This window comes from Archocentrus centrarchus, chromosome 3 (assembly GCF_007364275.1).
Source record: "Archocentrus centrarchus isolate MPI-CPG fArcCen1 chromosome 3, fArcCen1, whole genome shotgun sequence".
Classification (NCBI taxonomy): Eukaryota; Metazoa; Chordata; class Actinopteri; order Cichliformes; family Cichlidae; genus Archocentrus; species Archocentrus centrarchus.
This window is the reverse complement of record NC_044348.1, coordinates 19,588,566-19,615,774: the sequence shown is the minus strand read 5'-3', so window position 1 is coordinate 19,615,774 and position 27,209 is coordinate 19,588,566. Positions and strand designations below refer to the sequence as shown.

The 27,209-nt window shown below is 40.4% G+C and overlaps 1 protein-coding gene across 1 annotated transcript in view; it reads left to right on the top strand.

The window, feature by feature from the left end:
- Positions 1 to 2,032: 2,032 nt before the first annotated feature.
- mafa (MAF bZIP transcription factor a) overlaps positions 2,033 to 27,209 on the top strand; it is a 69,418-nt gene continuing 44,241 nt past the window's right edge. Inside the window, exons 1-2 of the mRNA XM_030757816.1 lie at positions 2,033 to 3,388; positions 11,010 to 11,075. Of these exons, the coding sequence (XP_030613676.1) occupies positions 2,421 to 3,388; positions 11,010 to 11,037 (996 nt within the window). The 5' untranslated portion in view covers positions 2,033 to 2,420 and the 3' untranslated portion in view covers positions 11,038 to 11,075. The remainder of the gene's footprint in view (positions 3,389 to 11,009; positions 11,076 to 27,209) is intronic.

Genomic DNA, 27,209 nt, shown 5'->3' with positions numbered 1-27,209 from the left:
CGGGCCACTGCTGTGCCTTCCTGTGAACAGGTAAGCCCAAACAGATGACAAGGCAACAGAATGGAAATGGAAACAATAGGGTTTTGTTTGAATTTTATTTGAGCCATATGTAGTACTGCATTACCATACAAATCCACTTACCCTTTAATAAAATGTTTGGTAACTGCAATGATGATGTTTTTACTTTTTTACTTTTAATCAACAAGAGACAAAGTATTTGAAAGTTTGTTCTTGTACTGAATATATAAGAACGTGAGTCCCACAAAACAGAGAGACAGGAAAAGAGTCCCCCCCCCCCTCCCCCCGCTACATTTAAAACTTAGAAAAGTGAAAGACATAACCTGAGCTACAGTTTTGGTCAACCATAGCAAAGTGTTGAACTGCCCATGGTTATGAAAATATCTGGTTTATTATCAGGATCATCTTCCACAGCTTTTGGCAGAATGGAGATGTCTAGTTTGACGTATCATTAAGTAGGATGCATTCAAAAATCTAAAAATACACATCGTTTCAAGGATGAGATCATACACTTGGAGAGCGAGTGGAAAACAGACTATGATTATAGGCTTTTGTCACAGGAAAGAAATGGTTATTTGTCAGCACCATGTCAAAGTAGGCCACAAAAGAAATCAACACTCTTACTGGCCAGTAGGATAGGGCCTTAGTTATAGCTTGCATCATAATTTCCGTAACAAATTGCATTATTCTTGAGTATGCTGCTATTAGTCATTAGTTAATTGCATTTTGCCAATATAGTAATAGGAGACTGAAACTTCAGGGTATACAGCCCTTACTACTTATTCTGACAAAAAAATAAAGTAATGCTTAATCTACTGGGGTAAAGACACTATAACCACCTAACTGGACAGGTTTTAGGGTGCTATAGGAAGTTGGATTACCAAGACTGACTCGTGTTAATGCTGTACACAAGTCAATTAAATGTAGGAGACCTCTGAACTGAGATAAAGTGCAATGTACAAGACTGGTTTATATAACTGCTAAAACAACGCCTGGGCCAGTACTCAGATAAAGTGATTTTTTTTTTTTTTTTTATGGCTGTGAGACAGAATATTAGTTTGCACTGGGCAACGGGTTCACTCACATTCACTTCCTCTGATATGACTTCTTCCATAAAATACAAAATCGACCTCCTTATGTAAGTTGTTTGAAATTCAGGAGTGCTGGTGTATTTTCCCAAATTAAATTAAGAAAACGACACACTGACCGTGTATGTGCGTGTGTGTTTTGTAAACAGCATATGTTTCATTCAACTTTTGTTCTCTTTGAAAAACGTGTGGATTGGATGGGAGGGAATCCCTTGCACTGGCATGCCCAAAAGGTGGCAGTGTTGAGTTTTATAATGATGTGCAAAAACATGACAACCTCTTCAATCCGCCTTTCATATAAATATATATATATTTCTTTTTTTCTTTTGATCAAGTGACTACTCAGCTTCGTTCATATATTCCACTTTTGTTTTATATCTAGTTAATACAGAATCGTTTCTACATGTTAACTGTGCTATGTATTTAGATAAATACTAGACATTGCCATTAGTAATTTGAAGTTCTTTTTATTTGTTTTTTTCCGCATAAGGTTTAGATTTTGTCTGAAAATACAACCAATTATATAAAGGGTTATCTGAACTGCATAAGAGCTATTTTGTGTGCTTTTCTCGCCTTTTTTTCTATATGCCATGTGTTAACAACTCCCATGAGTAATGAATTCAGACCATGCAGGCGCTCCTTCGTTCCACTTGCAACTTATGCTTTGAAAATAAATAAATAAATAAATAACTCAAAATTAGAATCAAAATTACGATGAGAAGCGCAAAAGAATCTGTCTCGACTGACAGTCAGCTGGTGGCGATTGACAGTGGGTAAAAGTTTTGTTTCACTGGGCTACTAATATGTTAATTAGCTCTCAGAGTGTGCGACCCTATTGGCTCATCGTCCGAGTCAATTTCCCATTTTAAGCCTGACGTCAGAGCGGCTAGACCGCTTAAACTCATCTGCTGTGTGATCCCACTAAAAAATCGCCCCACCAGTCAGTGGCTTATAACGTGCAAGTGAGCTTTTACTCCCTTACTTTCGGTGTGTTTCCTTCTCCGCGTGCGCAATGTATTCATGAAGAAACCGTAAAGTGTTAAATGTTTGAAATCCAAAACCGCCGAATTTCACATGCTGAAAAAGGACTCCGCTACTCGTACGCGCGGCACTGGTGTGTCAGTGCAATAGACTCTGCAAAGAAACTCTACTCTCACACGCCTGCAAGTCCGCGGCTGCAAAAAGGACGCTGAAAACCTAATTTTTCAGTTTCAAGACAAACGCGTAAAAATCAAACTGGCTCACGTTCTTCCCAACCAACCCAGTTTGACAGCTGCTCTTCACCCCATTTGGAGGACTGTCAGCAGCAAGAGGATGGCATCAGAGCTGGCAATGAGCAACTCCGACCTGCCCACCAGTCCCCTGGCCATGGAATATGTTAATGACTTCGATCTGATGAAGTTTGAAGTGAAAAAGGAGCCGGTGGAGCCCGATCGCAACATCAACCAGTGCAGTCGCCTTATCGCCGGGGGATCCTTGTCTTCCACCCCGATGAGCACGCCTTGCAGCTCGGTGCCCCCTTCCCCAAGCTTCTCGGCGCCCAGTCCGGGCTCGGGGAGCGAGCAGAAGACACACATTGAGGATTTCTACTGGATGTCCGGTTATCAACAGCAGCTGAATCCAGAGGCGCTGGGCTTCAGCCCCGAAGACGCAGTCGAGGCGCTGATCAACAGCAGTCACCAGCTCCAGTCTTTCGATGGCTATGCCAGGGGCCAGCAGTTTGCTGGCGCAGCCGGAGCAGGAAGCACTATGGCCGGGGAAGAGATGGGGTCCGCCGCGGCGGTGGTGTCGGCAGTAATTGCTGCGGCAGCTGCTCAGAACGGAGCGCAACACCACCACCACCATCATCACCACCACAGCAGCAGCCACCACCAGGCACCAGGCGTCCAGTCCAACGGCTCTTCTGGGACAAATCACCCACACATGCGCTTGGATGAGCGGTTCACAGATGAGCAGCTGGTGACCATGTCAGTGCGGGAGCTCAACCGGCAGCTACGGGGGGTCAGCAAAGAAGAAGTGATCAGATTGAAACAGAAGAGGAGGACCCTAAAGAACAGAGGCTACGCGCAGTCCTGCCGGTTCAAGCGGGTTCAGCAGCGGCACGTCCTGGAGGGAGAGAAGACGCAACTCCTGCAGCAGGTCGAGCACCTAAAGCAGGAGATCTCCAGGCTGGTCCGGGAGAGGGACGCGTACAAAGAAAAGTATGAGAAGCTCATCAGCAACGGCTTCAGAGAAAATGGATCCAGCAGTGACAACAACCCTTCATCTCCGGAGTTTTTCATGTGAGTTTCGACATTATCGCGAAATAAAACTATATCAGATGAGTAACTCACCCCGCTTAAAAAGTTTTAATTATGAAACTTTTTTCTTTTTTCTTTCTTTTTTTTTTTAATTATTACTTGACGCAAAGACCGCTATATGCCTAGATCAAGAACTAATTTGTCAACGTTTTGAATTTTTTTTTAATTTTATATATTTTTTTAGAACAGGTTCCCTCAAGTCTACCACTGTTGCAGATTTGGAGGGCTTTGTTGTCCGCATTTTTTAATCTAGGAGAGGCATATTGAGAAAACTTTCTACTTTTTGCAGTCATACTGAATATATTACACATAGTTTGTCTGTCAAGATTTTTTTCATCTCTGTTCATTAGATTTGCAGTGTTTGATACCTGAAAGTTGATCAACTTTATGCCGCAGTATACCAAGTGTGCATGCACTAAGTATACTCCTTTGAAGTTCATCAACTTGCCCCTTTTTTCATCATTTTACTTTTGATTCAATGTATAGATTCTTATCAAAAGTGCATCCATCGACAATATGTTTTGGCTTTTTTTTCTTTCTTTCTCCTTTTTTGTTTTTTTTTCTTTTTTGTCTGCCAAACTTGGAGGATTGCGAGCCTGCCGTTTGACGCCACCTCATCTCATGCGTTTGCTTGTTATTGTGTGGAGCAACAAAAGACTATGTTCATTACAAACTCTTCATTGTTTTAAAGAGATGTGTTGTTGAACTGCCCTGCATGCTGGACATGTATGGTTTTTTTTTTTGTTTTTTTTTTCTTCTGTGCTTGAAGATGTCCTTTTCTGTCGGATGACTCCAGCATGGCACTCATACTTCATTTAGGCCTCCTCACTTTTTTGGGACAGCGACAAAAAAGTGACAGGACTTCCCACCCCCTGTAGTGGTGCATTTCAGCTGTGTTGAAGTGCACCACCATCGGCTGTCATAAGACTGCAGTGAATGCGCTGGCATTCCTGATGGAAGTTTATCGGCGGGGACCCTGGGAGGGGAAAAAAAAAAGGAGACTTCACTATGAAGGAGCTTACCAATCCATTTCCTGGAAGTTTAGTCTGTTGCTAAGCGTATGTTGTTATTTAAATATATTCCATTGTGTATTTGTCATCATTTGAATAATTTTTAAAGCGTAATTTAAGGACAAAGTTTTATAATCTAAGTTGCAAAAGATATCATGTGCTACAGCTTATGTCATATAGATTTCTAGGGTAATTAATAATGAGATTGCTGCCCAAAACTATTTTTTAACATTGATTTAGAGAAATTGGCTCGGCTCCAATTTATAGAGTGAGCAGTATTGTGCAGTGCATAAACAGCGCTTTTGCAGCATGTGCTATGAACCGAAGTGTGAGAGATCTGGTGTCCCCCACACGTTTTATTATTATATTTTAAATAACTATTAAAAGAAAAAGTATATTTGGAGAAGATAATTCTCACAGCCGAAGTCTAAGTAAATTGCCATGCTTTTGAAAATGTGTTTCTTGATTGAACTGACATTCTGAACAGAAATGCACTAAAAAAAAAAAAAAAAAAATCTCGCCTGGTGTCATGTGGAAGTTAAGGGGAAATTAGCTGTCCACCTCTATAGATTTGACATGCGTTTACGACTTAGTCGTAACGTTTTGAGATATCAGCATTAGTTCAGGAGATACTGTTGTTTTCTCTGAAATAAACGTAAAAATTTGCAAAGCAATAACTAATTATTATAATCTATAATGTCCGGACATTATTAGATCGTCAGGGAGTGTAACCCTGCATGTATGAAAGGGGGGAGTACCATTCGCCAATAAATCTTGAAAATATGTTAATTAATCTTTCATTTTACATATAATATATCTATATATATTTTGCTGTGCAAAATTATTTCATTCACTAACCATATGTGATGTTCATATGTGCTCGTTTTTCATTTCATACAATTAAATGATATGCAATAAATGTATGTAACTGTCTTCAATAAGTTTCTCACTTTTCTTTTGACTTGTCCTGAGACTCTTTGTTGTTTGTGACTGAAACACACAGAAATGAAACTAGAAAACATGTCATCCCATATTTCTGCACTACATTTTGACACTGTTTATAGCAGCTCTTGTTGCCCCTTTTAATGTGTTTCTGCCTGAAGAGCTGCTTAGACCACTCTGAAAGAACCTGAAACATAAGGAGTTAGTTGAACCATTAAGAGAAGCAGCTCAGGCTGACAGTTTAACCATTCTCAGGCATGAATGTTGCACCTAAAAATGTGGTGATGCAAGTCCTTTATTACAAACAAGTTAATGAATTCTGACAGTAATAATAATGCTCACATTGGCCCACAGCTAACTGAATATTTCTGCTCTGACACTCTATTGTATCATAAAGACATATTTTTCTTTACAATACCCGAATTAACACCAAATAAAAACATATTCATTATTATGATGATCCTAAAACTGAGACACAGACCTTACCTGCTGACATTTCGTATTTAAACTCCTACATTATTCTATCTTGATAATCAAATAATTACGTATCAGAAACATTATGTTTGCATCTCAGTCCATGAATTCCATCCTCACTTTTATTTACAGAAGTCCACTTTGCTTTTATTTCTGATATGTGCATCCTGTTAATTTTACTGTAAATTGTGAACTGTGATCAGTGGATGTGTGTGAGGCTTTCTCTTTGTGTATATGTGTGCTTGCCTAAGTGCTAATTGTGTGGGAGTATACAAGCATGTCGTTGAACTTAGGTGTGAATCTGAATGTGTGTGTGTGTGCGTTCCTTTAAATGGCAGTATGTAATAATGAAAACTCTGTGGATTTGTGTTGGCCATGCACGGTGCATGTTCTATATTTGTACCCTCCATTTACCCTTTTTTCACATTCTTTGCTGACTTATCTGGTATGCCTGCTTACTGTGTTTTTCGGACACTCTGCGCTCACTGTCATTAGCATGTCATCATTTGTCTTTCTTAGTCTTGCCCAGCTCTATCCTGTTTGTCAGTGGGTCTGGATGTTGGCCTGAAGCAGACACGCTGTGGGAGAGGGGGTGCAATGAGGGCACAGCCATGTCAGGCATGTCAGGGGGCGCTGGAGAAGGTGCCAATTTATGTCAGCCACTGTGGTTAGCAGAAGAGTCTCCATACTGCTGTATCCAGCCTTGCATTTCATTTGGTGTTTTTACATTGTATGTTGAATTCTTTTAACATAACTTTGGCGCTGCAATTGTGCATGAACTAAACCTGACACTTTTCAGAAAGACAAGAGGAAAAGTTCTTTTTTAAGTTCACGGAATAAGCTTGTGGGCATCCGGAACAACTTGTTTGTTGAAACAGGAAGACCAATGTGCCAGAATACACTTTGTGGAAACACGACAGTTTCTGATTTGTCATCTGTTTCGCAGTTTAGCCACAGATTACGGGTGTCCAACGGACATGCACAAAGGACGCCTTTCATAAAAGCACTAAGTAATCAACTGCTAGTACTCTTTGCCGTTATAAATTTCATACATGTTAAATTTACAAAAAAGTAAGCTTCTGCATCATCTACCACTGATGATGTGCTACACAGCTCATCAAAAAACAGAGAAAGGGAGCGCAAGAGAGAGAGAGAGAGAGGAAGACAGTTTTAACCCAACATCTGAGGTGTGCACTGCTGCTGTGGTGGCTGATTTGCCCAGAGTGTTGGAGAAGCTGAGACAATAGTCAGGCTTGGGCTGAATTAAATGATTTTGCTGATGATTAATAGTGGTGTGGGCCACTGGCTCCTGCGATGTAAAGATGATAAATCGTGAGTGTAGCTCTGTGCAGCTGTGCCAGTGTTGGGTCTTAGCATGTACACACCATGCAATTTACAGCCAAGCCGTTCTCCTTCGTCTTCAATTTATCTAATTACATCTAAAGCAGTAGCACTGTTATAGCATGATATGTCGCATTAACCACAACAATGTATGAAGTGACTTTAGAGAGGATAATCATTTGCTTTTCCCCTTATTTAAGGGACATGTTTTTGCATTTGCCATTTCAAAGAGGAAATAATTTCCTCTTTACTTAAGAGTCTATTCTCTGCTTCTCTCATGGCCGTGCTTTAGTGTGGTGGAGGGTTTTTTTGATGTGTTTTGAGTGGCATGTAAAAAATGAAAATATGCTTTTTTTTTTTCTTAGGACTACTTTATAAGACTCTTAAACTTCTTTATTTTGATTGTTTCCTCATTGGAACAGATCATTTAGACCTTTAATGCCCATGTACTTAAACACACTCACCACACGCATACTAGACATGAAAACACACTCACCAACAACACAAAAGCAAACGCACAGATTTTGCCCCAGTCTTTTCTTGCAGAGCAGTGTTAACTTGTGTTTCTCTCTTTCATGGAATTTGTGTGACTCAAATAATACTTGAGTCCCCCGAGCTAAATGGCATTTTTGCGAAGACAGATCTAATTTCTAAAAAGATGTTTCCTCTTATATCTGTGGTGCCCGTGCGCAGTGGTTATGCAAGTGATAAAATGATCGATCTTCCAGCGAGGCACTCATGTGGAATGCTGGTGCTATGCAGGTTGACAGCATAAGATGCAGCACAATGTTCAGTTAAGTATCAGTACACCAGTTGACAGAACCAAAAATAAGAGCTGGCTAGGGGTTTGAATTCTTACAGGCTTTAGAAAGTGCCCGAGGAATGACTGGAGAGGATCTTTTTCTTGCTGTTTGTATTTGACTCTGTATGTCCTATATGTGTGTGTAGGTGTAAATGCATGAGTCCGTGTGTATGTGTGCATGTATGTGTATTTCTCTTGTTGTCTTTTTGTCAAAGAGGATGAGCAGAGGTCAAAAGTTACAGTGCACAAGGCTGTTCTCAAAGTCATTAGAGTAATCCCTGCCCTGGGGAACTCATACTCATTTCCCCTGCCCAGAACCGACTGAATGAGATGTACATGCACACATCCGACATGGCACAGTACCCAGTAAATTCAGAACGACTCACTGCCATTTTTTTTTTAATTTACTAACAGCCTGTATTTCACTACTGTCTTCACACTCTTATAGCATCAGTTTTTAATTTTTTTTAATTTTAACAAAATAAAACAAATATTAGACAATTTTTTTACTGTGAAAACAATATTATAACATTTGAATTACACCCTTTCTCTCAGATCACAATAGCATGAAGAAAAGGTGTTTAAATCCAGGGTGCAGGACAACTGTAAAGGGCAGGGGCACTTGACTGAAGCCTCGTGGGTTTATTTTCACACTGCCATTTATTCTATTTTTTATTTTTTTTTTTTTAACCTCACTTAACTGAGCTGCCTGTGAGTCACTCTGAGCCTTGTAATGTTTGTGGCACACACGATGAACATTTAATTTTGTTCTCACACCCACTTCCTTCAAGCATTTTATTGTGGGTGTTGCAAAACAAAGAAGCCAGTGGAATTTAGGGTAAATTCATTGTGCCTCCTGTTAAATATCCACTGACTCAGAGTGGGTGTGTTAAGCTGTGGCTTTCAGTCACGTTTTACACAACTGGGGTTAATAAAGACTCACAAAATATCAGAAGTACCAAGTTTCAACTATATTTTTTAAATGACAGCGATTTATTCTCTGTCATTGTGCAACGAATCCAAAACTGGAAAAAGGAGCTGCATTTTTTTTTTCTTTGAATTTTTACACTTGCTTGTTCCTCCTACCTTTGCATGAAATTTACCACACTCCCTCCTTCTTTCATTTTTATTCTTTCCATGTTTCTATGTTTGTAGGGTTGAAGCATCTCTGGGCACTTGTCATATTCCTAAACATGTTTGGAAGCCATCATAAGACCACAGTCATCTTGCGCTTTTGTTTTTTTATCGTTAGAAAATTATGTATATGAGTTTGGTTCTGAAAAAAACACCACCGCAGACAGAAGAATGCAAGAGAGGATGTGCAGCAACAGCAGTCAGGTGTCTCAACACAACCAGGTGGCAGCCACATCTGTGAATGGTCTATCCAAGTACAGAGACAACAACAAAAAAAAAGAAACATTGTTCTGACTTCAGAGTGTATAAGAGAGGAATAGTGCAATTCACTGGGAATAAATAAATGCCAGGAATCATAACTTATTTTATATGTTTTGCTGTCTGTGGTGTCTGTACGTTTCTTTCTTTCTTTTGTGGCAGAAAGCTTGCTTCAAATAGACATTAAGCTGATACATGTGGTGTCATTAGAGAGTCGTCCTTGAAAGACTGGCTGCAGGTTATGTTGGTAATGAGGTGGTAGGGATTTGCTGGGGTAATTTTATATGTCTGTAAATGGACCCAAACCAAGAGCCTGTGACTTAAATAAATGCAGCCGTGCTGAAGCAAAAGGTGACAGAGTAACAGAAAAAGTGAGGCAAACAGTCTTTCAAACTGTCATATGTTTGTAAAAGTTCTCCTAATAAAAAATTCGGTTATGTGAATGAAATCACTCTTCAGCCCACAAATGTTATGTTTTTTTAAGACATCAGATCCATTCCTTTGGTTCCTCGGGTGTAACTTTGAAAGTAGGTTATTATGAAATGAGGAGCTGAATGAAAAGTGATACACACGGCATACAGATCTAAGTGAGATTTAGTCATTTATATAAGTCTAAGTAATATGTCAGTATATGTATTTTTACATTGACAGTATTCTTTTAATAGTATAATAGTTCAGAATGGCAGGTTAAATAAAACATACCTGAGACATAAACAAAATAATTTATATATCTAACAGGTGATATGCACTCATGAGTTGATTGGTTACTGAGCGCAATTAAGCACAGTTAGCAGCCTTTTGATTTTTTTTTTGTAACATCTGTCATCATAACAGCTGCCTCACTGCTTTTATGCTGGTTCTATGAGGCATTTATTTGAAAATCCAGTGATTTAAAATTTCCTTCACGGCAGTGTATGGGCAAATTACTTCCACTGCTGTCATTTTCCAAGCACTTTAAAGGGACCCGGCTTGGAGTCTTCACAGGGAGCTAAGAGCTAAGCTAATGTTTTCACTTGGGTAGCCACATTTATAGGGGATATGAATAACTGCATCTGGACCTCTCTAGAGCAAAATGCTCACTTATGTTTTGTTTTATCGGTGTACTTATGGAAGTTTCAGTCACAAGGTAGCTGGGAAAGCAAACTTTATCCTCCTCCTTTTTATTTTCTGGATGATTCCTGCAACATCAGAACAATTAATTATCCAACTGAATGAAATGAGAAGGAATAAAGGCCTTGGCAAAAAAAAAGACCCCAAACATTTTGCCTTGTCTGTGTGATGGCACTCTGTACGCTTAGATATTTTAGTTTTGTCTCTTGTGCTTACAGTGTTTTGATGCATGGGTTCCGCCTGTAGAATCTATTTGCATGTAAATTTTTACAATTCCCCCAGCATCAAATGCTTACTATGATACATGTAGTGTATTTCACCAGAGAGACAAGGTGAGAGTGAATCTCGCTCAGAATGAGTCTACTTGTTTCTTTGTGATTGTTTGTGTGGGTCTTCGTGTGAGTATGTGTGTCTGACAGGGTGACGCAGACAGAGGAGACAGAAGAGGGAGAAAAGGTGACACCGTGCATATTTCCGCTTATATTAATTTATCTGATCTGATACGTCTGTCCAATCTTTTCTGCTTCTTTAGGTCATCAAGAAAATTTCTCCATCTGTGATTTCAAGCACCATCCCTCCGTGCCCGAGGATTCTTGAGGTAAACATATGATATCTTTGGGCTTTTCAAAATATTTTTTTAATTTTAATTTCTGCTTAATAACAGCAAGTGAAATCAGATTTGTAGAGTTCACAAAATATTATTTCTTTAGAAAAATATTACAGCTGTGTGCATATTATCGAACACAGCTACACTATTGAATTGCACTATGAAATCCATATTCATTAATATCAGACAGTCACATTAAATAGAGGAAATAGTCACCACATATGCTACTGAGTATTTTAATACATAATGCATATTTGTAAGCATTTTCTAATGGATACATAATGTATTGTAGCTTGTCAGCTCTTATACATTGCTAACACCTTCCTAATGTTCGCAATATCGCTCTACATCACATCTATCTCCCCAGTGCAATAACTTTGCAGGGTATTGTATCCATTATCATATTGTATTTAAAATCCACAGATAAGAAAAATCACACAGCACATGAAGTATTGAGTTTAGAGCAACATCCTTCATCCTTCTTCCCTGATTAGGACAACCAGCAGATTATAGTCACTCATTCAAATATAAATAATTATATGTTTGGGTTTTGCTTTTTTCCTCATACAACAGCAGAGACAAAGAGTGAAGAATGAGATTCTAGGCTTGAAATCAATTTGCAGTGAGAAAGGGGAAACTGGACAAACATATATTGCAAACCCAAATGTTCCTGTAATGATTCGACTGATTGTTTCAAAGTAAATACCTGTGATGTGCTTAGTCATGACACATAAGAGTGAAACAGTGCTTGCAGAATATATATGTGTATGTGTGTGTGTGTGTGTGTGTGTGTGTGTGTGTGTGTGTGTGTGTGTGTGTGTGTGTGTGTGTGTGTGTGTGTGTGTGTGTGTGTGTGTGCATTCATACATGTATTTGTATCTGCTGTTATTTACTTGATTGTCTCTAAGTGAGGAGCGGGATCAGTAGCTGGCCTTTCTCCAGATCCACTTAACTTTAGGAGGGGAAGCAGGACAAAAGCCATCAGGGAAGACAAGGACAAATCATCTTTAGATGAAGTGTTTTAAGTGCTCTGATTCTCCTCCCAAGTCATCACTGTGAATTAGATGCCCTCTGCTCACTGCTAAGGGGTGTCGAATATAAACAATGCCATGGGAACGGATGTTAAACGAATTAAAGTGGAAAACCATGAGGGTGTCTATCTTACGCAGCCTCGTAAATCTCAGTTCGCCTGCCATGCACTATAGTGATGTTGTGCTCTGACAACCTGCCGGCTGAGCTTGTAGGGGCTGCGTACAGTGTGGTCTGGTTGATCCCGATCTTAGCAGTTTCAACCATGGCAGACATTGCAGGCAGAGCCATGTCTTTGTTTTATGCAAATCCATGCATATGAAGAACGGGGGTGGGGGGTGTGGGGTGATGAGCAGTCTGGCCACGTAGCTCCAGGAGGACAAGCTGAGTGATGGAGACGGAGAGCCAGGTCTTGGTGTCCTTGCCTGGGGAAAGAGTGTCCTGACTCCAGCCTGGACTGCCACCAGGACACTATGTCACTGCGCCTCTGCCTAACTAGTTCTACAAGAAAACCAGTTTTCCAAGCACAAATGTATTTATTCTGCAAGATGCAAAGTTGGTGTGGAGATATAGTAAATAGAGGTTAACATTCATATGAAACTGCCAGTGTGCCTCACCTGTGTGTTATAAAGGCAGGCACAGCTCAGGGGATTGCCATGCAAAGAGACACTGGAGTTCAGAGCCCAGCAGGGAGTTGAAGGACCCAGAATATGCTGACAAAGATAAAATGCCAGGTGTGTGTATATGCAGTGTAAGAGGCCATGAGAAAGAGAGTAGAGTGCGCATATAGATTGGGGGGAAAAAAGGGTTGAAGTGTGTGTGTGTGTGTATGTGTTTTTGTGCTCACATGAAAATACGACATACAGTCATGTGACCAGGGTGACAGGGTGGTTTTGGTGAAAACTACTGAAGCAGCATCACCCACATACCACAACTTATAACAGTGTTTAATTTCCCATCTTAACAAGTGTCTTTCGTTTCTTCACATTAGTCTTGTTCCTCTGTGCAGTAAATTGTGTCTTTTTAATGTTCTCAAAATAGTTCTGTTCCCCTATTTTCTCTTGCCCACCCCTTCTTAGAGTTGCATGTTAACAGTAATGGTTGGTAGGAGGCTATTCTATCACAGTGTGCTCTATTTCTGGGTGCCAGGATGTTGGTCTCAGTCGTTGAGGACAGATGAAATCGATCCAGATTAACCTGTCATGTGGAGAAGAAAATGAATGAGATAGAGGGGTGCAGAGGCCATAGAGCGAAAGGGGGCAGTACAAAGTATAAAAACAACCTCCTTCTCCATATGGGTCAAAAGTTGTGGGATGATTTATTCAAGACTGGGTGCTATACCCCCACCCCCCACCCCCCAAACCAACTTGTATCTGCTCCACCTGCCTCTCGGAAAGGAGTGAGAAACTGGAGACCGTTCAAGAGGAGGTGACTATATTTAGCCTCAGTGACCAAAGACACTGTGGTCTAACTTTCAATTTAAAAATACATATATCCATGTAGAGAGAGAGGGACATAGTTTACGTCATTATGAGAGACCTAGCACAAATTTATCAGCTTGAAGTGACTCAGACTGAGGAAAGAGTGCAAAGCAATATATAGCTTTCACTAGATGCCTTTTCATCAAAAGACAGTGTATTGAGTTTTCCTGCACTTAGTACCAATGATTAAGCTCATGTTATAAAACTGTAGCATGAAGCAAAAAATTTACTCCTGATTGTGAAAATGTTGTTTTCCTAACTAGGGAAAAAGGAAAGAAACAAACAAATAAATTAAAAGAGAAGGAAAAATGTATATTTATGGTTCCATTTGACTGTGAAGTACTACGAGATTTAGCCCTGTATGTTTGGGCAGAGCTCCACTTGGCTAATTATTTTCCTGTGGCAGAGTTCTCAGCATGGCGCTCCTTTCTCACTCTGAGAAGAGAGACTCAGTGGTAAGTGCTTAGTCAGCCCTACTCTGGGTGTGAGATACTGTTGAGTCTCTAGTGGACTGTAGGGAGGCAGAGCAGCGTGGGACCAAAGCCATCACAAGGTGAAGCCTTTAAAGTGAGGGCAGGCCCATCATCATCCATCAGTGAAAGGAAGTGAGGTAAAATATGACAGCTGGGGACACTGATCAAGATTTCTGTTTAGTATCTTTCTTATTCTGCGCGATTAGGAAGTGCTGAAAGGAAGTCTCATTACTGGGTGGTTTTGGTAGTTTCCTGATGCCTCTTGCAGAGGCCTAAAGAACCCAGAGCTGTTGTAAAATTCTGCAAAGCCAGAGACTCCACTCATTACCAACTAGCAGAGGCATGGACTTAAAAATGTATCAACACATCATCATCAGATTCAAGTTATGACTTGGTGATTCTTGACTTGATCTCTGTGGAAATCCTGTCTGCATTCTGTTTCTCTCTTCCCTCTCTATTTATACTCCAATGTCAAACTTGTCCTTCTTTCTATCGCTAGCCCTCTTTTTAGAGAGCCGCACAGCTCCTCCTCTTCTGTCTGCCCTGCTATCCTCCAAATGACTCTCCTCCCAAACAAACTTAGCTTCCTTCCCCTCCCCTCTATTCCCAGCGTCACTTTCCCTCTCTCCCTCCCTCTCTCCCTTCACCTCACACTGCACCTGCTTCCCTCCCGCTTTCTGTTCCCTCTCCAAACGTCACTACCCCCCCCCCCCCCCCCCCCCCCCCCCCCCCCAACTTCTATTCTCCCCCTCGTTAGCTTGATGAATGGCTTCACTGCAGGGAAAGTGCTGATTTTCATCCCTCTGTCTGATTTCTGCTGGCTGTTATTAATTTCAAACACTCAGAGAAAAGCAAGTGAGTCAATAAATAAGGAAATGAACACACTTCATCCTGCCATATAGCAGCTCTTGCAGTCATTCACCCAGGGTGCGGGTCCTCTGTGGAGGCCAAGTCTGCATTTACACTGATAGAGTTCAGCTCCCCTCTTGAATCACAACATGGCTACATATTTTTTAAGGCAAGAATAAAAGTCATCCAGTAGCACTGCATCATATCAAATGTGCCTGTAATATTTTTAGTATCTTGCTTCAGCAGAGCTAGGGGAAACAGAATGGTACAAAGCTAATAGCTTTGAAGAGACTTCCATTGTCTTCTCTCATCTTTCCTCTTTCACCCTATAGTGCTCCATTTAAGAAATGTACACATCGAGTGACAAAGAGGAGGAGAGAAAGAGAAGCAATGAGAAGCAGCAGGCTAACAGAGTTATTGCTGCACATTAAACGGTGCTGTCCGCGCAGTGTAGTTGGGGCTGTACGTCTAAGCGCGCATTACTTACATTTCAGGCTTAATGCATTGTGCTTGCCTGTTAATGCCAAACACAAATAGCCTCTGAGAACAACACAATTCTCTCAATTTCTTGTTGTCAAATGGGAAAATTTGAACCAAAAGTTATTCTTTACTTAATGGTTTCAATTAAAATGTGAGGGTATTTAATCAGTCCAGGATCCCAATAATACATGCAGAGGGACAGATATTAGGCCTAAAATATTATCACACTGTTTACAAAGTGTTAAGGCAAGCAATCAGATGGGAGTCTTAGTCATGTACACACGTCCTTAGATGTTTAGTCGGTTCTCTGCAGCCACAAGGCTTATGTGTCTCTTGGCAATTAAAACAATATTTGGTTTTACTTTAATAAACATACAGGGCTCCTTAATTAGCTGATAAATTCCTGATACCTTACTATGTAAGTAATTTCAGCTTCATAGAGCTCCTCAGCTGAATCACTGTAGTGTTAAGCAGTTTTGGAAGTGCAATTACCAATGCTATGATAAAGACACATTAAAATAAATAAATAAAGACACATGGCCACACGATGCACAGTCAGACAACTTAGTCAGTGAGAACAGGTATTTCTTCTGGGCGGTCAGAGGAAATACCTGAACTGGTAAGATTAGATGTAGTTAAAAGCTCATAAAGAAAACTGTGTGTTAAGTTGACTTTGATAAACTGAGGAAATTGTGTAGCATGTGGAAGAGAGAAAGCTCCATCCCCCTGTGATGTGGGGACAGGAACGCTGTAACAGAAGAAACGGTTAGAGCATTTAACACTTTGTAAATAAACATCAGGATTCCAAATGCAGGTCTGTGGCTAAGCCAGAGCCCATTTAGGGAGGTGAGAACAGAAATAACATACAAGTATTTATGTTTGAGAATGTCTGGGCTCGTAGTTCAGCCAGCGAAGAACAAAATAACATAAAAAAGTGTGTAATACCTAAGAGACTGCATGTTTAATTTGAACAACAGTGTCGTACTACGCTCACCATTTCAATTTTTATTCAAGCCAAATGCTATTTGACAACTATAGAAAGCAATGGATTCCCAGGGTTCTGTTGCTTTCTGCTTACACTGATTATAAAGCATATAAGACTAAATAGTGTAGAAATAACAAAGTTGTAATAGCTGCATAGAGCATGATGTTAAAAATATACAAACTTTGCTTTTATAAAGTGATAACATACATACAGGAGGAGAGGAGAGGAGAGGAGAGGAGAGCTGTATTAGTAGCTGCAGGGGTAGTGGAGCCTGTATGTCTGCTTCATGGCTCTGTGAGCGCAGACATAACTATTGTGTTTACAAGGCTGAGTTGCTCTTACTGTTAAATTATCGAGGTGGGGGCATGTTAAAAGAGGAGGAACAGAGGGAAGGAGTGGGGGGAGTAAATATTTGTCCGTCTCTCATAGTTCTGGTTAACCAAGCTGAGGAATTCTCTTTGCATCTTATAATTACAGAATTTGGGTAGTGTCACTCTTGGAGAGTGCATGGCCTCAGAGACCTGAAAGAGGAGGCATCTCTGATGCAATGTAGAGAATGGACCTTAAAGTGTGGAGGGTGGGGAGTGGCACACTTCTGCATGTCACTTCTGTTAAAGAGGCATGTGTCAGGAGATTAGTCTGTGAAGTTAAACACCGTGTTGGTCACTTTTTTCTTTCCTTTTTTTTTTTTTTTTTGGCTTGGAGGAGTGTGAGACCTTTCGGAAAGAATGTTGCGGCTGAGGCAAAAACAGAAATGAAGAAAGAACCACAGTCCTAGTTTGCTCAGTCTTTCGCGGAATGGAGGAAGCTCTCTCCTCTCCCTCGCATTCTCCAGCGCAACCCCTTTAGTGAACAAAATCTTCTCTCCTCTTAGTTTTTATTCCTTCTTCCTCTCTACGGCTTGTCCATTAAAGGAGAGGTGCAGATTGGACTCGGAATACAGACTCAGAATAAAAAAAGTTAACACATTTATTTACAGTCAGGTGCAGTAGAAGGAATCTCAGTTGGTGGGTCCAGAGCTCCAAACACAGACACGTCCACTGAATAATTTCTCCACAGGGAAAATAATCTCTCTCTGTAACTCACTCAGATTCAATCCCAGGTTCAGATGAGGCAAAGTCACAAACGTAAAGATTGAAGGAATCAACTTCACTGTTTCCAGTGTAACAGTCAGGCCCCGAGTGCAGGGCTTCATCCATCTTAAGTAGTGACGATCAAATCAGACAATTACCAACAGGTGAGTTCATCACTCCCACATGTGCAGGGCTCCAAAGGCGGGAAACAGAGGAAGGCCCGCCCCTGAAACACAAGGTGTGGTTATCTTACACAAACGCACACATACACACAGACAAACGGAGAGGAGAGAGAAAACAAAGAGGGGAGATAGAGAGAAAAAGGGTGAGCCAGCACAGAAGGACAGGAAGACCATGACAAGCGGGATGAGTTCACAGCTGATAGTGTCTGGTTGCAAGGAGCGGACAACAGTATAGGATGACATTATCGGAAGCGGGTGCATATAGATGCTAAGACCGAAAAAAAAAAAAAAAAGACACAAACAGAAAGAGAATATTATGGCGTACTTCTCTCAGTATAAACTTCTGTCTGCTTGAATTACAGTAATGACCCCTGACAAACCATAATAAGCGACATGCATCTCTATGGATACAAGCCATGACCAAAGGAATGGCTCTCTGTTTACTTTCCAGTTTGACGTTCTGGAGTATGAGACTCTTGTTAGCAAAATCTCAAACATGATTAGTTTCCTGTTGTATCCTAAAACTAACAGTACAGTGCTAAACACGCACGCACGCACGCACGCACGCACGCACGCACGCACACAAAACAAAACAAAACAAACAAAGAAACATAAGGATTAAAGAAAGTATATTAGTAACTTGGAGACAAATATGGCACAACTACCATTAGTGAGAGAGATGTGTAAGGCGGGTGATGGACGGAGTTTACCCTCTGTCTCTGCGGCTGAAGTGGAATAGTTGTGGTGACGGGTTGTGACAGCCGAGGGAGCGAGGGAGCAGGAGGGGAATATCACTCCAAAAATCCCCAGGATACAGAGGAGGAAAGAGTAATTTAGGATGAATGGCCTGCCGTATTCTCTCAAGCAGTTTCTGTTGTCTCTCTCACTTATGGATATAGAATTGCATGTGGACAAGTCTATTTCTCTCTGACACACACGCACACACACACACACACACACACACACACATACACACATACTTTGCGTAATAGATATTTACTGAATGAATTTTTGTATTAACTCTCTAGTCACTAGATTATCATAATGATTCAGCCAATAAGTATTAATACTGGCTCCTTTGCTGGATCCCTCAGGTCAAAATTAGACATACATCACACATATGCCATAGCAGAATGAGATGCACACAAGTCCAGTACACTGACTCTCATTTCCTTCCCTCGTCTCTTGATAGTATCCCTAATAGACTTCTCTCCCAGTGGCACACTGCTGTTGCAACATTCACCTACTATTGCTTTAATGAGATGTTTGTGCCTGTATGAGTGTGTGTGCATGTGTCTGTGTGTGCCTGAGAAAGAAAGATGTTAGCGATCCTTGTGGCCCTGTTTATCTCCACGCTTGTGTTGGAGTAGAGGGAGGTCAGAAGCAGGGCTGCTTGTATCCATCTCCATTCCCACGGCTGCTGTCTCACAGGCACAGTGGTCACAGGAGGATGAAAAGACTATGGATTTTTTCTCCTCCTCCCTACACTCACCAGAGCAGGAAGATTAGACAGAAGATGAGCACAGCCTGGCCCATTCAAAGCAGCTTTAAGCCCAACACTGGAAGTCTCTGACCTGAGTTCTCTGGTTCATGGAGCACAAGTGCGCACAAGACATACATTTGCACACACATGCACAAATCAACCAAGAAAAGATTTCTTGGTTGATTTGTGCTTTTCTGGTTCAGTGCTTAGTCCTGGGTGTTAAATGCTGACATTGTGGCCTGTGTATATTAAGATGCTCCAAGCGCACACAGGTACACACACTTAAAACACTGACAGAAATAAGCCTTCACACTCCCTGCTCAGCAGCCCCAGATGGAGCCTGACAGTTGCATGTGCATAAAAAGATATTTTAGGGAAAACTTAATAGACAATAAGGTGAAGTGAGTCAGGAGAGAAGAAGGGGGGTCATATGGGGCGGGTTTGTGAGAGAGAAACTCGTAGGCAAACAGTAATAGGGAGATAAAATTCAAAGCTCTGCAGCTCTCACTAGCAATTAAAATAATTTCCGTATAATTTGAGAAAGGCCTGACCCGCCTTATCGGTTTTCAGATAAGTCTCCTCCCCCTTCTCCTTTTCTTCACCCAAATGCAGAGGGCCTGATGACTGAAAACCGACAGTACACTGATAACCACTGCCATATGGGCTGTCTCCTCTCTAGTCAATTCATTTCACTTGCTGCTCTTCCCTCTGCACAAACACTTAAAGATGCAGGCACTCACACGTTCACACATGCAGACACGAACCAAGCACTATTTCTTGGTTTGTACGTGTGTGTCCATGTGCATTTCATTTTTATAATTTACTATTCTTTGTTTATCACCTCAGTTGTGAAGAAAAAAAGTTAAGCATTTATTCTTTTTTTTCTCTTTTTTTAATTGAATGGAAATTCTGATTGAAAAAAGAGCGTAAGATTGAAAGAGTGGAGCACACAGTAGGGAAAGTGTGGGTGAGCAAAGCGAAACTAAACAGGGCCTGAAACTAGATGGTGTCTCTGTTTATGGGGCTTACATGTAAAACCAAATATAGCAGCAGATAAAACTAATGGTGTGGGCAAAAGTGATGAAAAAGGCTGCAAAAATTAAATTGGCCCAAGCGGCATGAAGTTGAGGCATCATTTAAATATATTTCATGGGACTTGATTAGGTTGCTTGTGAACATCTGAAAGTGGTGACAAGGAAACTGCAAAGGTGTAAAGAAAAGAATGTGCATCGTCTGTTCTCCTACTTCACGCCTTGAAGGTGTATCGCTGGGGAGCCAGGGAACTGCAATGTCAAGTTTGAAATTGCTTGCTGGATGAGCAATTCTTATATTTTAGTTAAAAGTCGTTTCCTGCTACTATGGGTCGACTGCTTTGCGCTGCTGTGTGTGTGGGAAGAGAGTCTTACATACTTTTTGGTGAAACTGACATACACATACAGTGAAACAGCACGCAGAGGAGAGAAGAGAAACTAGTGTGGTTGCAAATGTTGCAGAGAAAAAATAAAAAAGCCATATGTGAGGGGCAAATAATGCAATTAAGCCAAAAAAAACAGAAATTAAGTCTTTTGTTTATAAACAAAATTTGTTTATTTTCTTTTACATTTTACTGCTTTTTTCCCCACTTCTATCATTTGGATGATCGGTTCTTGAGAAAGTTGCAACATGCACAGGAACATTTTAACAGGCACTGCACTTGCGATGACATTTTAACCTGAGAGTGCGTCACACCTGACTTGAGTCAGTCTTGTGGGTAAACAGGTGCCACCAGTAACAAGACCCATTTTTGGGAAGCCAGCATGTAAGGATTCCAGTATTCTAGTGATGGTTCTACACACATGAACAGAGATAACTGCTAAGTTCTTCGTGTACAGTCTACAGAGGATTCACTGTAGTCAAACTGTTGACACTGTTCTTGGTAGATGATATGATTTGACAACTGACTACAGACCTTTTGCTGCTTTACATGAACAGCTGTGGCAGGAAATGGTCAGTGGTGATGGAGTTTTTGGGTCATGTGTAAAAAAACGATATGCTACTGTTGTTCACAAATGGTGTTTAAACCATCACCATCTGTACGTGTGTGATGTGCAAAAGAGAGAACTAGCTTTTTCCAGGAAGCATCTGTTTAAATTAGATGCAATTTGATGTGCATTATTAAAAATCAATATGAAAAATGATAAAAATAAAATGCTATCAAAAATTTATAGAATAACCTGCTCCTATGTATTGGGGAGTTGTGTATCTTTTTACCTGTGTGCACAGAGCAAGGCTTTGAAGATGGTAGCATGTCTGAATCATTTGGGAGGTTTTGCTGTCACGGACACACAGAGGGCAACGTTCCAGTGAACAGGAGGTGGGTGTAGTGACATAAGCGGGACGCGGTGCTCCTAGTATACGCGATACTCTCACAACACCTACATACGGAGGGGTCAAGGACGTGCACACACTAACTAATACACATGCATTACCGTGAGGTGCAAAACATTTCACATAAGAACCCTGACTATTTTAATAATCAATTTGGATACAATTTCTATGCAGCATTTCATTGCACTGTTATATTGTTTTTTAAAGTGACTACAATTTTTTTTCAGTCTGTGAACAGATACAGTACAATACAGAGCAAGTCTGGTTCCATATACTTGGCAGCATCCTGCGCACACACTGTGTGCGTGCTGTAAATAGCCAGAGTGTGTCGTGCATCTCTGCTGTGTTTGGACCTATTTTAGAGCTGACACAGGAAACAGGGCCATTCTGACAGCCACCCTGCCAGCCGGTACTGCACACAGCAGCCCCGGAACCTTCTGTCACACACACACACTAACACACACACACACACACACACACACACACACACACACACACACACACACACACACACACACACACACACACACACACACACACACACACACACTAGATATTTTTCATGTTAACAACCTACCAGCCCTTAATCCACCTCATAGGCTTCCACAAATCATTTAATTTCCTGTTTAAGACAACACTCTTCCTTTCATCCCTCTGTTCTTTTGCAGTTCAACACAAAGGCCTCCAACAAAAGCCCCCTGCTGTGGCACTTGGTGGTCCCCTGTCCTCATACATCTCCTATCGTTCCTTGATTACTGTCCATTTCAAACCTTTCAGTGCAGATGTGACACATCTGACTCAACTAGAAAAAAAAAATTAGCTGCTCTTCTGTGTTACAGATCCTTGCATAATGGTAAGCAAAATGATAACTTTGGCAGGGGGAAGCTCAATTACCCAAGACACAGGTTTCTGCTTTCAGCTACATGAGACAGCTGGAGATCCGGTCCACAGTTAATTTAAAGTTAATTCATGTTGTTCAGTGTGTTTGCTATTCTGGTTCCTCGTTTCTGTACCGTTCTGTTTTTTTTTATTTATTTATTTTTTATTTATCCACCAGGGTGATGTAATTTAATTCCGCATCTTTGTAATTCATTCATTTGGTAAATATTTTGGGGACTTAGTAATATACAGGCACTGACTCTAAGAGTTTAAACCTAAATTAAGCTGCATCTCAGTGATATGACAGTGCTAGCTCATTTAGAGACAGTTAGTACACAGACATAAATGCCTCTTCAAAGGCTGCAGCAGAGTCCCACTCACCAGCCTCTCATGTTTGGGGTGGAAGATAAATTCTGCAGGCTGCTTCTGCCTTCCTATGTAATTATGTGCACGGTGATGTGCCTTTACAGCCTGCCTAACAGTCGGAAATTATCTCCCGGAAATGAAGTCCAATTAATTGTGGCACTTTGCAGGCGTACGTGTGTGCAGAAACACTGTAATGACACTTAACGGGAAATTGGCTCCTGTTGAAATATTTAATGAATAACTTGCAAGGTGAAACAACCTCATATGATACTGACAAATATAGCTTGTTCTTTCAGCTTTTTTTCAACATATATACACACACACACACACACACACACACACACACACACACACACACACACACACACACACACACACACACACATTCACTTCAGTTTAACAAACTTCTCAATTGTATGGTGTTAGGTGTCACACTAACCAGTAGTTAAAAGATGCATATCATGTAAATATCACATGTTTACCTGTGGCCCTTTGTCACATGTCACCCCTTTCTTTCTCGCCTAATTTTTTCGGTTGAATAGAACTAAAAATACCCGAATTTAGTTTTGTTATTAACAGAAAAAAAAAATAGGCAGATAATTTTTTTGACTTACACACAGCTTTACAGTATCGATTCGACCTAAAATGGAAAAGTCTATAAAAGGAAACAGCAGTCTTTTAGGGTCAGTGACACATCGTGTCACACCACAGCAGCTCTCTATTGTATGGCACATTGTGATGAGTCAGCACTTTTCAGAGAATAGCACCTTTTGTTTTTGTCTCTGGGAGTCTGGGTGTTCTGCCCAGAATTACTGTCCAGACACAAGCCATTCAGGAATTAGATGTGTCTTTGTAATGAAAAAAAAAAAAGGACTTGTTTCTTAATGTGCTTATTTTCTTAGCTACCCTCTGAATGGATTTCAAGCTTTAATTCACTTTTGACAAAGAATACTCTTCCTATGAGTTCTTATAGCTGAAATTATCTAAACTCAGAGCAAACAATTACTTATAAAACAGCTTTCAAGCTATAATTTTAAAATTAAAGTAAATTTTGTAGTCTCGTACAAAAGCTGCAGTGGATTTGCTTGATTGCTGACATACTCCTCAGCAGCACACAGGAAATGAATGCATTCAAACATACATCAGATCATCTAATTGGCTTCATATTAGAATGCCTATGTTGCTCCCAAAAGTCCCAAGTTGCAGGAGTTGTACTGGCATTGTCATACACTAAGGCGTTCATTTAAAATTTGATGTATTCACCTAATTTTAAAAATCACATTCTACAAAACAAGTTTTCTCAAATGTGTACAAAAGGATGTGTGAGTTTACAGTCACCTCTACATGTTTATAATGCTAAATTACATTAGGGCCATTGTGATCTGCTTGGTTACACATAATAGAGTGTGTCTGTCAATGTATGTGTGTGTGTGTGTGTGTATACCTGCCATAGACCCGTTCAGCTCTGCAGTATGGCACATAAATGGCCACAGAGGGGTGCGAGTGTCAGCCAGAACGTGTGCTTGGCAAGCAACGGGCTATGCTATTAGCAAGCGCTAACAGTTTTATTATTAGAAAATAAACGGTGCGCTGCAAAACTCTGAATGTTATTAGCACCTCACCATCTGGGTCTGACAGCTGTGTTCAGCCACCATCATGGCTGAACTGCTAAAGGCTGTATCGGAAATCGCCACTCTTTATCTTACAGCGCTTTCACAGTGGCTCTGTGACTGTCAGTTTCCTCTCTTTCGCTCACTATCTCTTTTTCTTCCTCTTGTTGTTTTTCTTGCAGTCATAAAGATGAGTGGATAATAAGCAAGCACAAGCTCTGATTTCTCACACTGAAAAAATTCAAACAAGCTCTTTTTTTTTTAATTCTATCAACAGAGGTGTTTTAGGCCTGTGAGATGTCTTGTATGGCCATTTGTTCAGATGGTAAACTGATGCACTGAGAGTTCATTTTAAAAAAGAAAGAGACTAAACCCAAGCCACAAAAAGTATTCTCTTGTTTCCCACTGCTAAGTCCCTCTGTTCTCACAGAAACTCAGTCCTTCACTGAGTTTACTAATGTTCTATTTTGTATAAAACACATCTTACACACAACAGACAAACAGAGCATCCCTAAAGGGTGGAAACAATAAGTTGTAATGCTTTGTAAAAAGAGACATACTGTTTGTGTTTGCTCGTGTGCGACCTCTTGCACACTAAAATGCATTGCCTTTTTTCAAGCGCTTGAGAGTGTGTCTGCAGGGATACCTTTAGATTTTTTTTTTCTGCATGTGTGTTTTCTCTCCTTGATCACACAGCTTTTGCAAGGCTTTATTTAAACAGATAACCTGCTACTAGAAGCCCCCAGCATCCCCCTGAACCTCCTTACTCCTCTTCTGGCCTTCTAGTCTTTAACAACAACCCCCATCAAAAGGAGACACCTCCAGAAATTAGCACTCTTATTGCAGACACTGCAGAAAAGCCTACCCTCCAGTCTTTCTCTTTCTCCAGCAGAAAATACTTTTCTCCACTAAAACAGGCCAAGTGCTTCTAGGCATGCATCTCCTGCGCCCGACCTAATCTACATGCATACTTACCTTCCTTTATACTTAGGGGCGTCGCTACCCAGAAGCGTGAAGGACTCTGGATGGCATAAGAATCTATTTCACATATAGATGCACAGGACTAGCGTACAGGAATAGGAGAGAGAGCAAGGAAATACGAAATATGTTTTCAATTTCACTGACCCTCCATTGTATTGTGCCATGGTTACCTGCTGTCTAATTCTGTTTATTTAAGTGTTTCTTCACTGTCTGGTGGGTTTAGAGAACAGTGTTAAATAAGTTTTTTTAAAATTAAAAAAAGATGATGACAATAATAAATTATTTAGTTTCAACTATGATTCATTGATAATAATGTTTACATAAGCAGTATATACAGAAAATCCATAGCCCCAGTTTTGGACAAGCTAATGCATAAAGAGTTGTAAGTATTTACTAGTTAAACTTACAGGTAATTTAGGCTGTGTAAATGATGTTGATACAAGGTGTTGCTATATTTTAGAAATGGATATCAACAAAAGACAGACAAAAATCCTCCAATTTCTTATGCCATAGATAGACAAACTGTGTCATGTGTACATTTTTTTTAAAGAAAAAGGCTCATTTGAATGTGAAATAAAGAGCACTGTACAGTGTGACACAAAAGCTGTGTCCAGTGCATCTCTTGAAATTGATTGTGCTGCACAATATACATGGTTTTTCTCTGGTTAGGTAAAAGTGGTTTATTTTTAAATCTTCAAAAGCAAGACTTCAGGATTCAGTTTTAGTACAAACACTTGGCTTTACTTTGTAATAATTATGGGAAATGACATATGGATGCAAGAAAGAGAGCAATTTATATAGCCTTTGAGTGAGTAGTGAGCAACTGAGTCATTCTGGCAGAAGAAAAAGACAATATTTGGCTCTGGACTTGTTCAAATAAGTTACACAGCACTGACAGTATGCTTGCATTTTCTTCAGCAGTATGGTCTAAAACAAACAGCTTTTGAAACGCTTTCAGACACAGGGAAAGCAAGCACACTCATTTCACACCGCCTGAGGTTTGCAAAAGGACCATTTTGTTTTGATGGTGTGTGTGTTTGTATGTTTATGCAGCTAAATGTAACATCTGTGTGCAACGTGGTAATGCACTTGACATGAGCCTGACCACAAATCAAAGTGATGGTTAGTGAGCACCACATAAGAGAACAGAAAAGAAACAGATAAGATTTGAGATCAAACAGACCTTCCCCAGTCGAAACTCCCCTCAAGGGGCAGGACGGCTACAAAGTGCTACTTAGTGTATGTCTCATTTAGTGGAGCCAGCACTGCAACCACTAACGAGGTGATAACACAGACAGATGATAAGTTATTAGGAAAATGAAATAAGACCTGTTAAGCCACTTTTCTTTGCACTCGCTCTCTCTCTCTCTAACTCTCTGTCCATTACTGTGTCACTGTGTAGTATTTAATGGCATCTTTCAGAATAAATTCTGTGTATAAATACATACTCTGATTTCAGTACTTCAGTGACTACATAAACTGCTGTTCTCAACTGAGATCTAAGCTCAATTGGTCCGAACACAGCAGACAATTGGCCTCCGAGGACAGATGAGGAATGGCATTGATGAGAGGTTTTTGTCACTGGCTGGGAGCCAGAACTTAATGTGGATAGTGGAGTATTTGAGTTTGACAAGACTGAACACTGTTTGTCTGACAGCTTAATGCTCTGTATATGACTCTAGATCATATCCAAAAATACTTCTGCACCTTCTGCTTACCAGTAGCTTATCTGTTTTTTGTTTTTTTTTTCATGCTGACTGAGATTTTCTGTTTTTTAAACCACATATTAGTATGTTCATGTTTATTTCAAATTGGTGCAATTTTCACCACTACAAACTGAGTGAGGCATATTCTGTTGAAAAAAAAAAAAAAAAAAAAAAGCCTAAA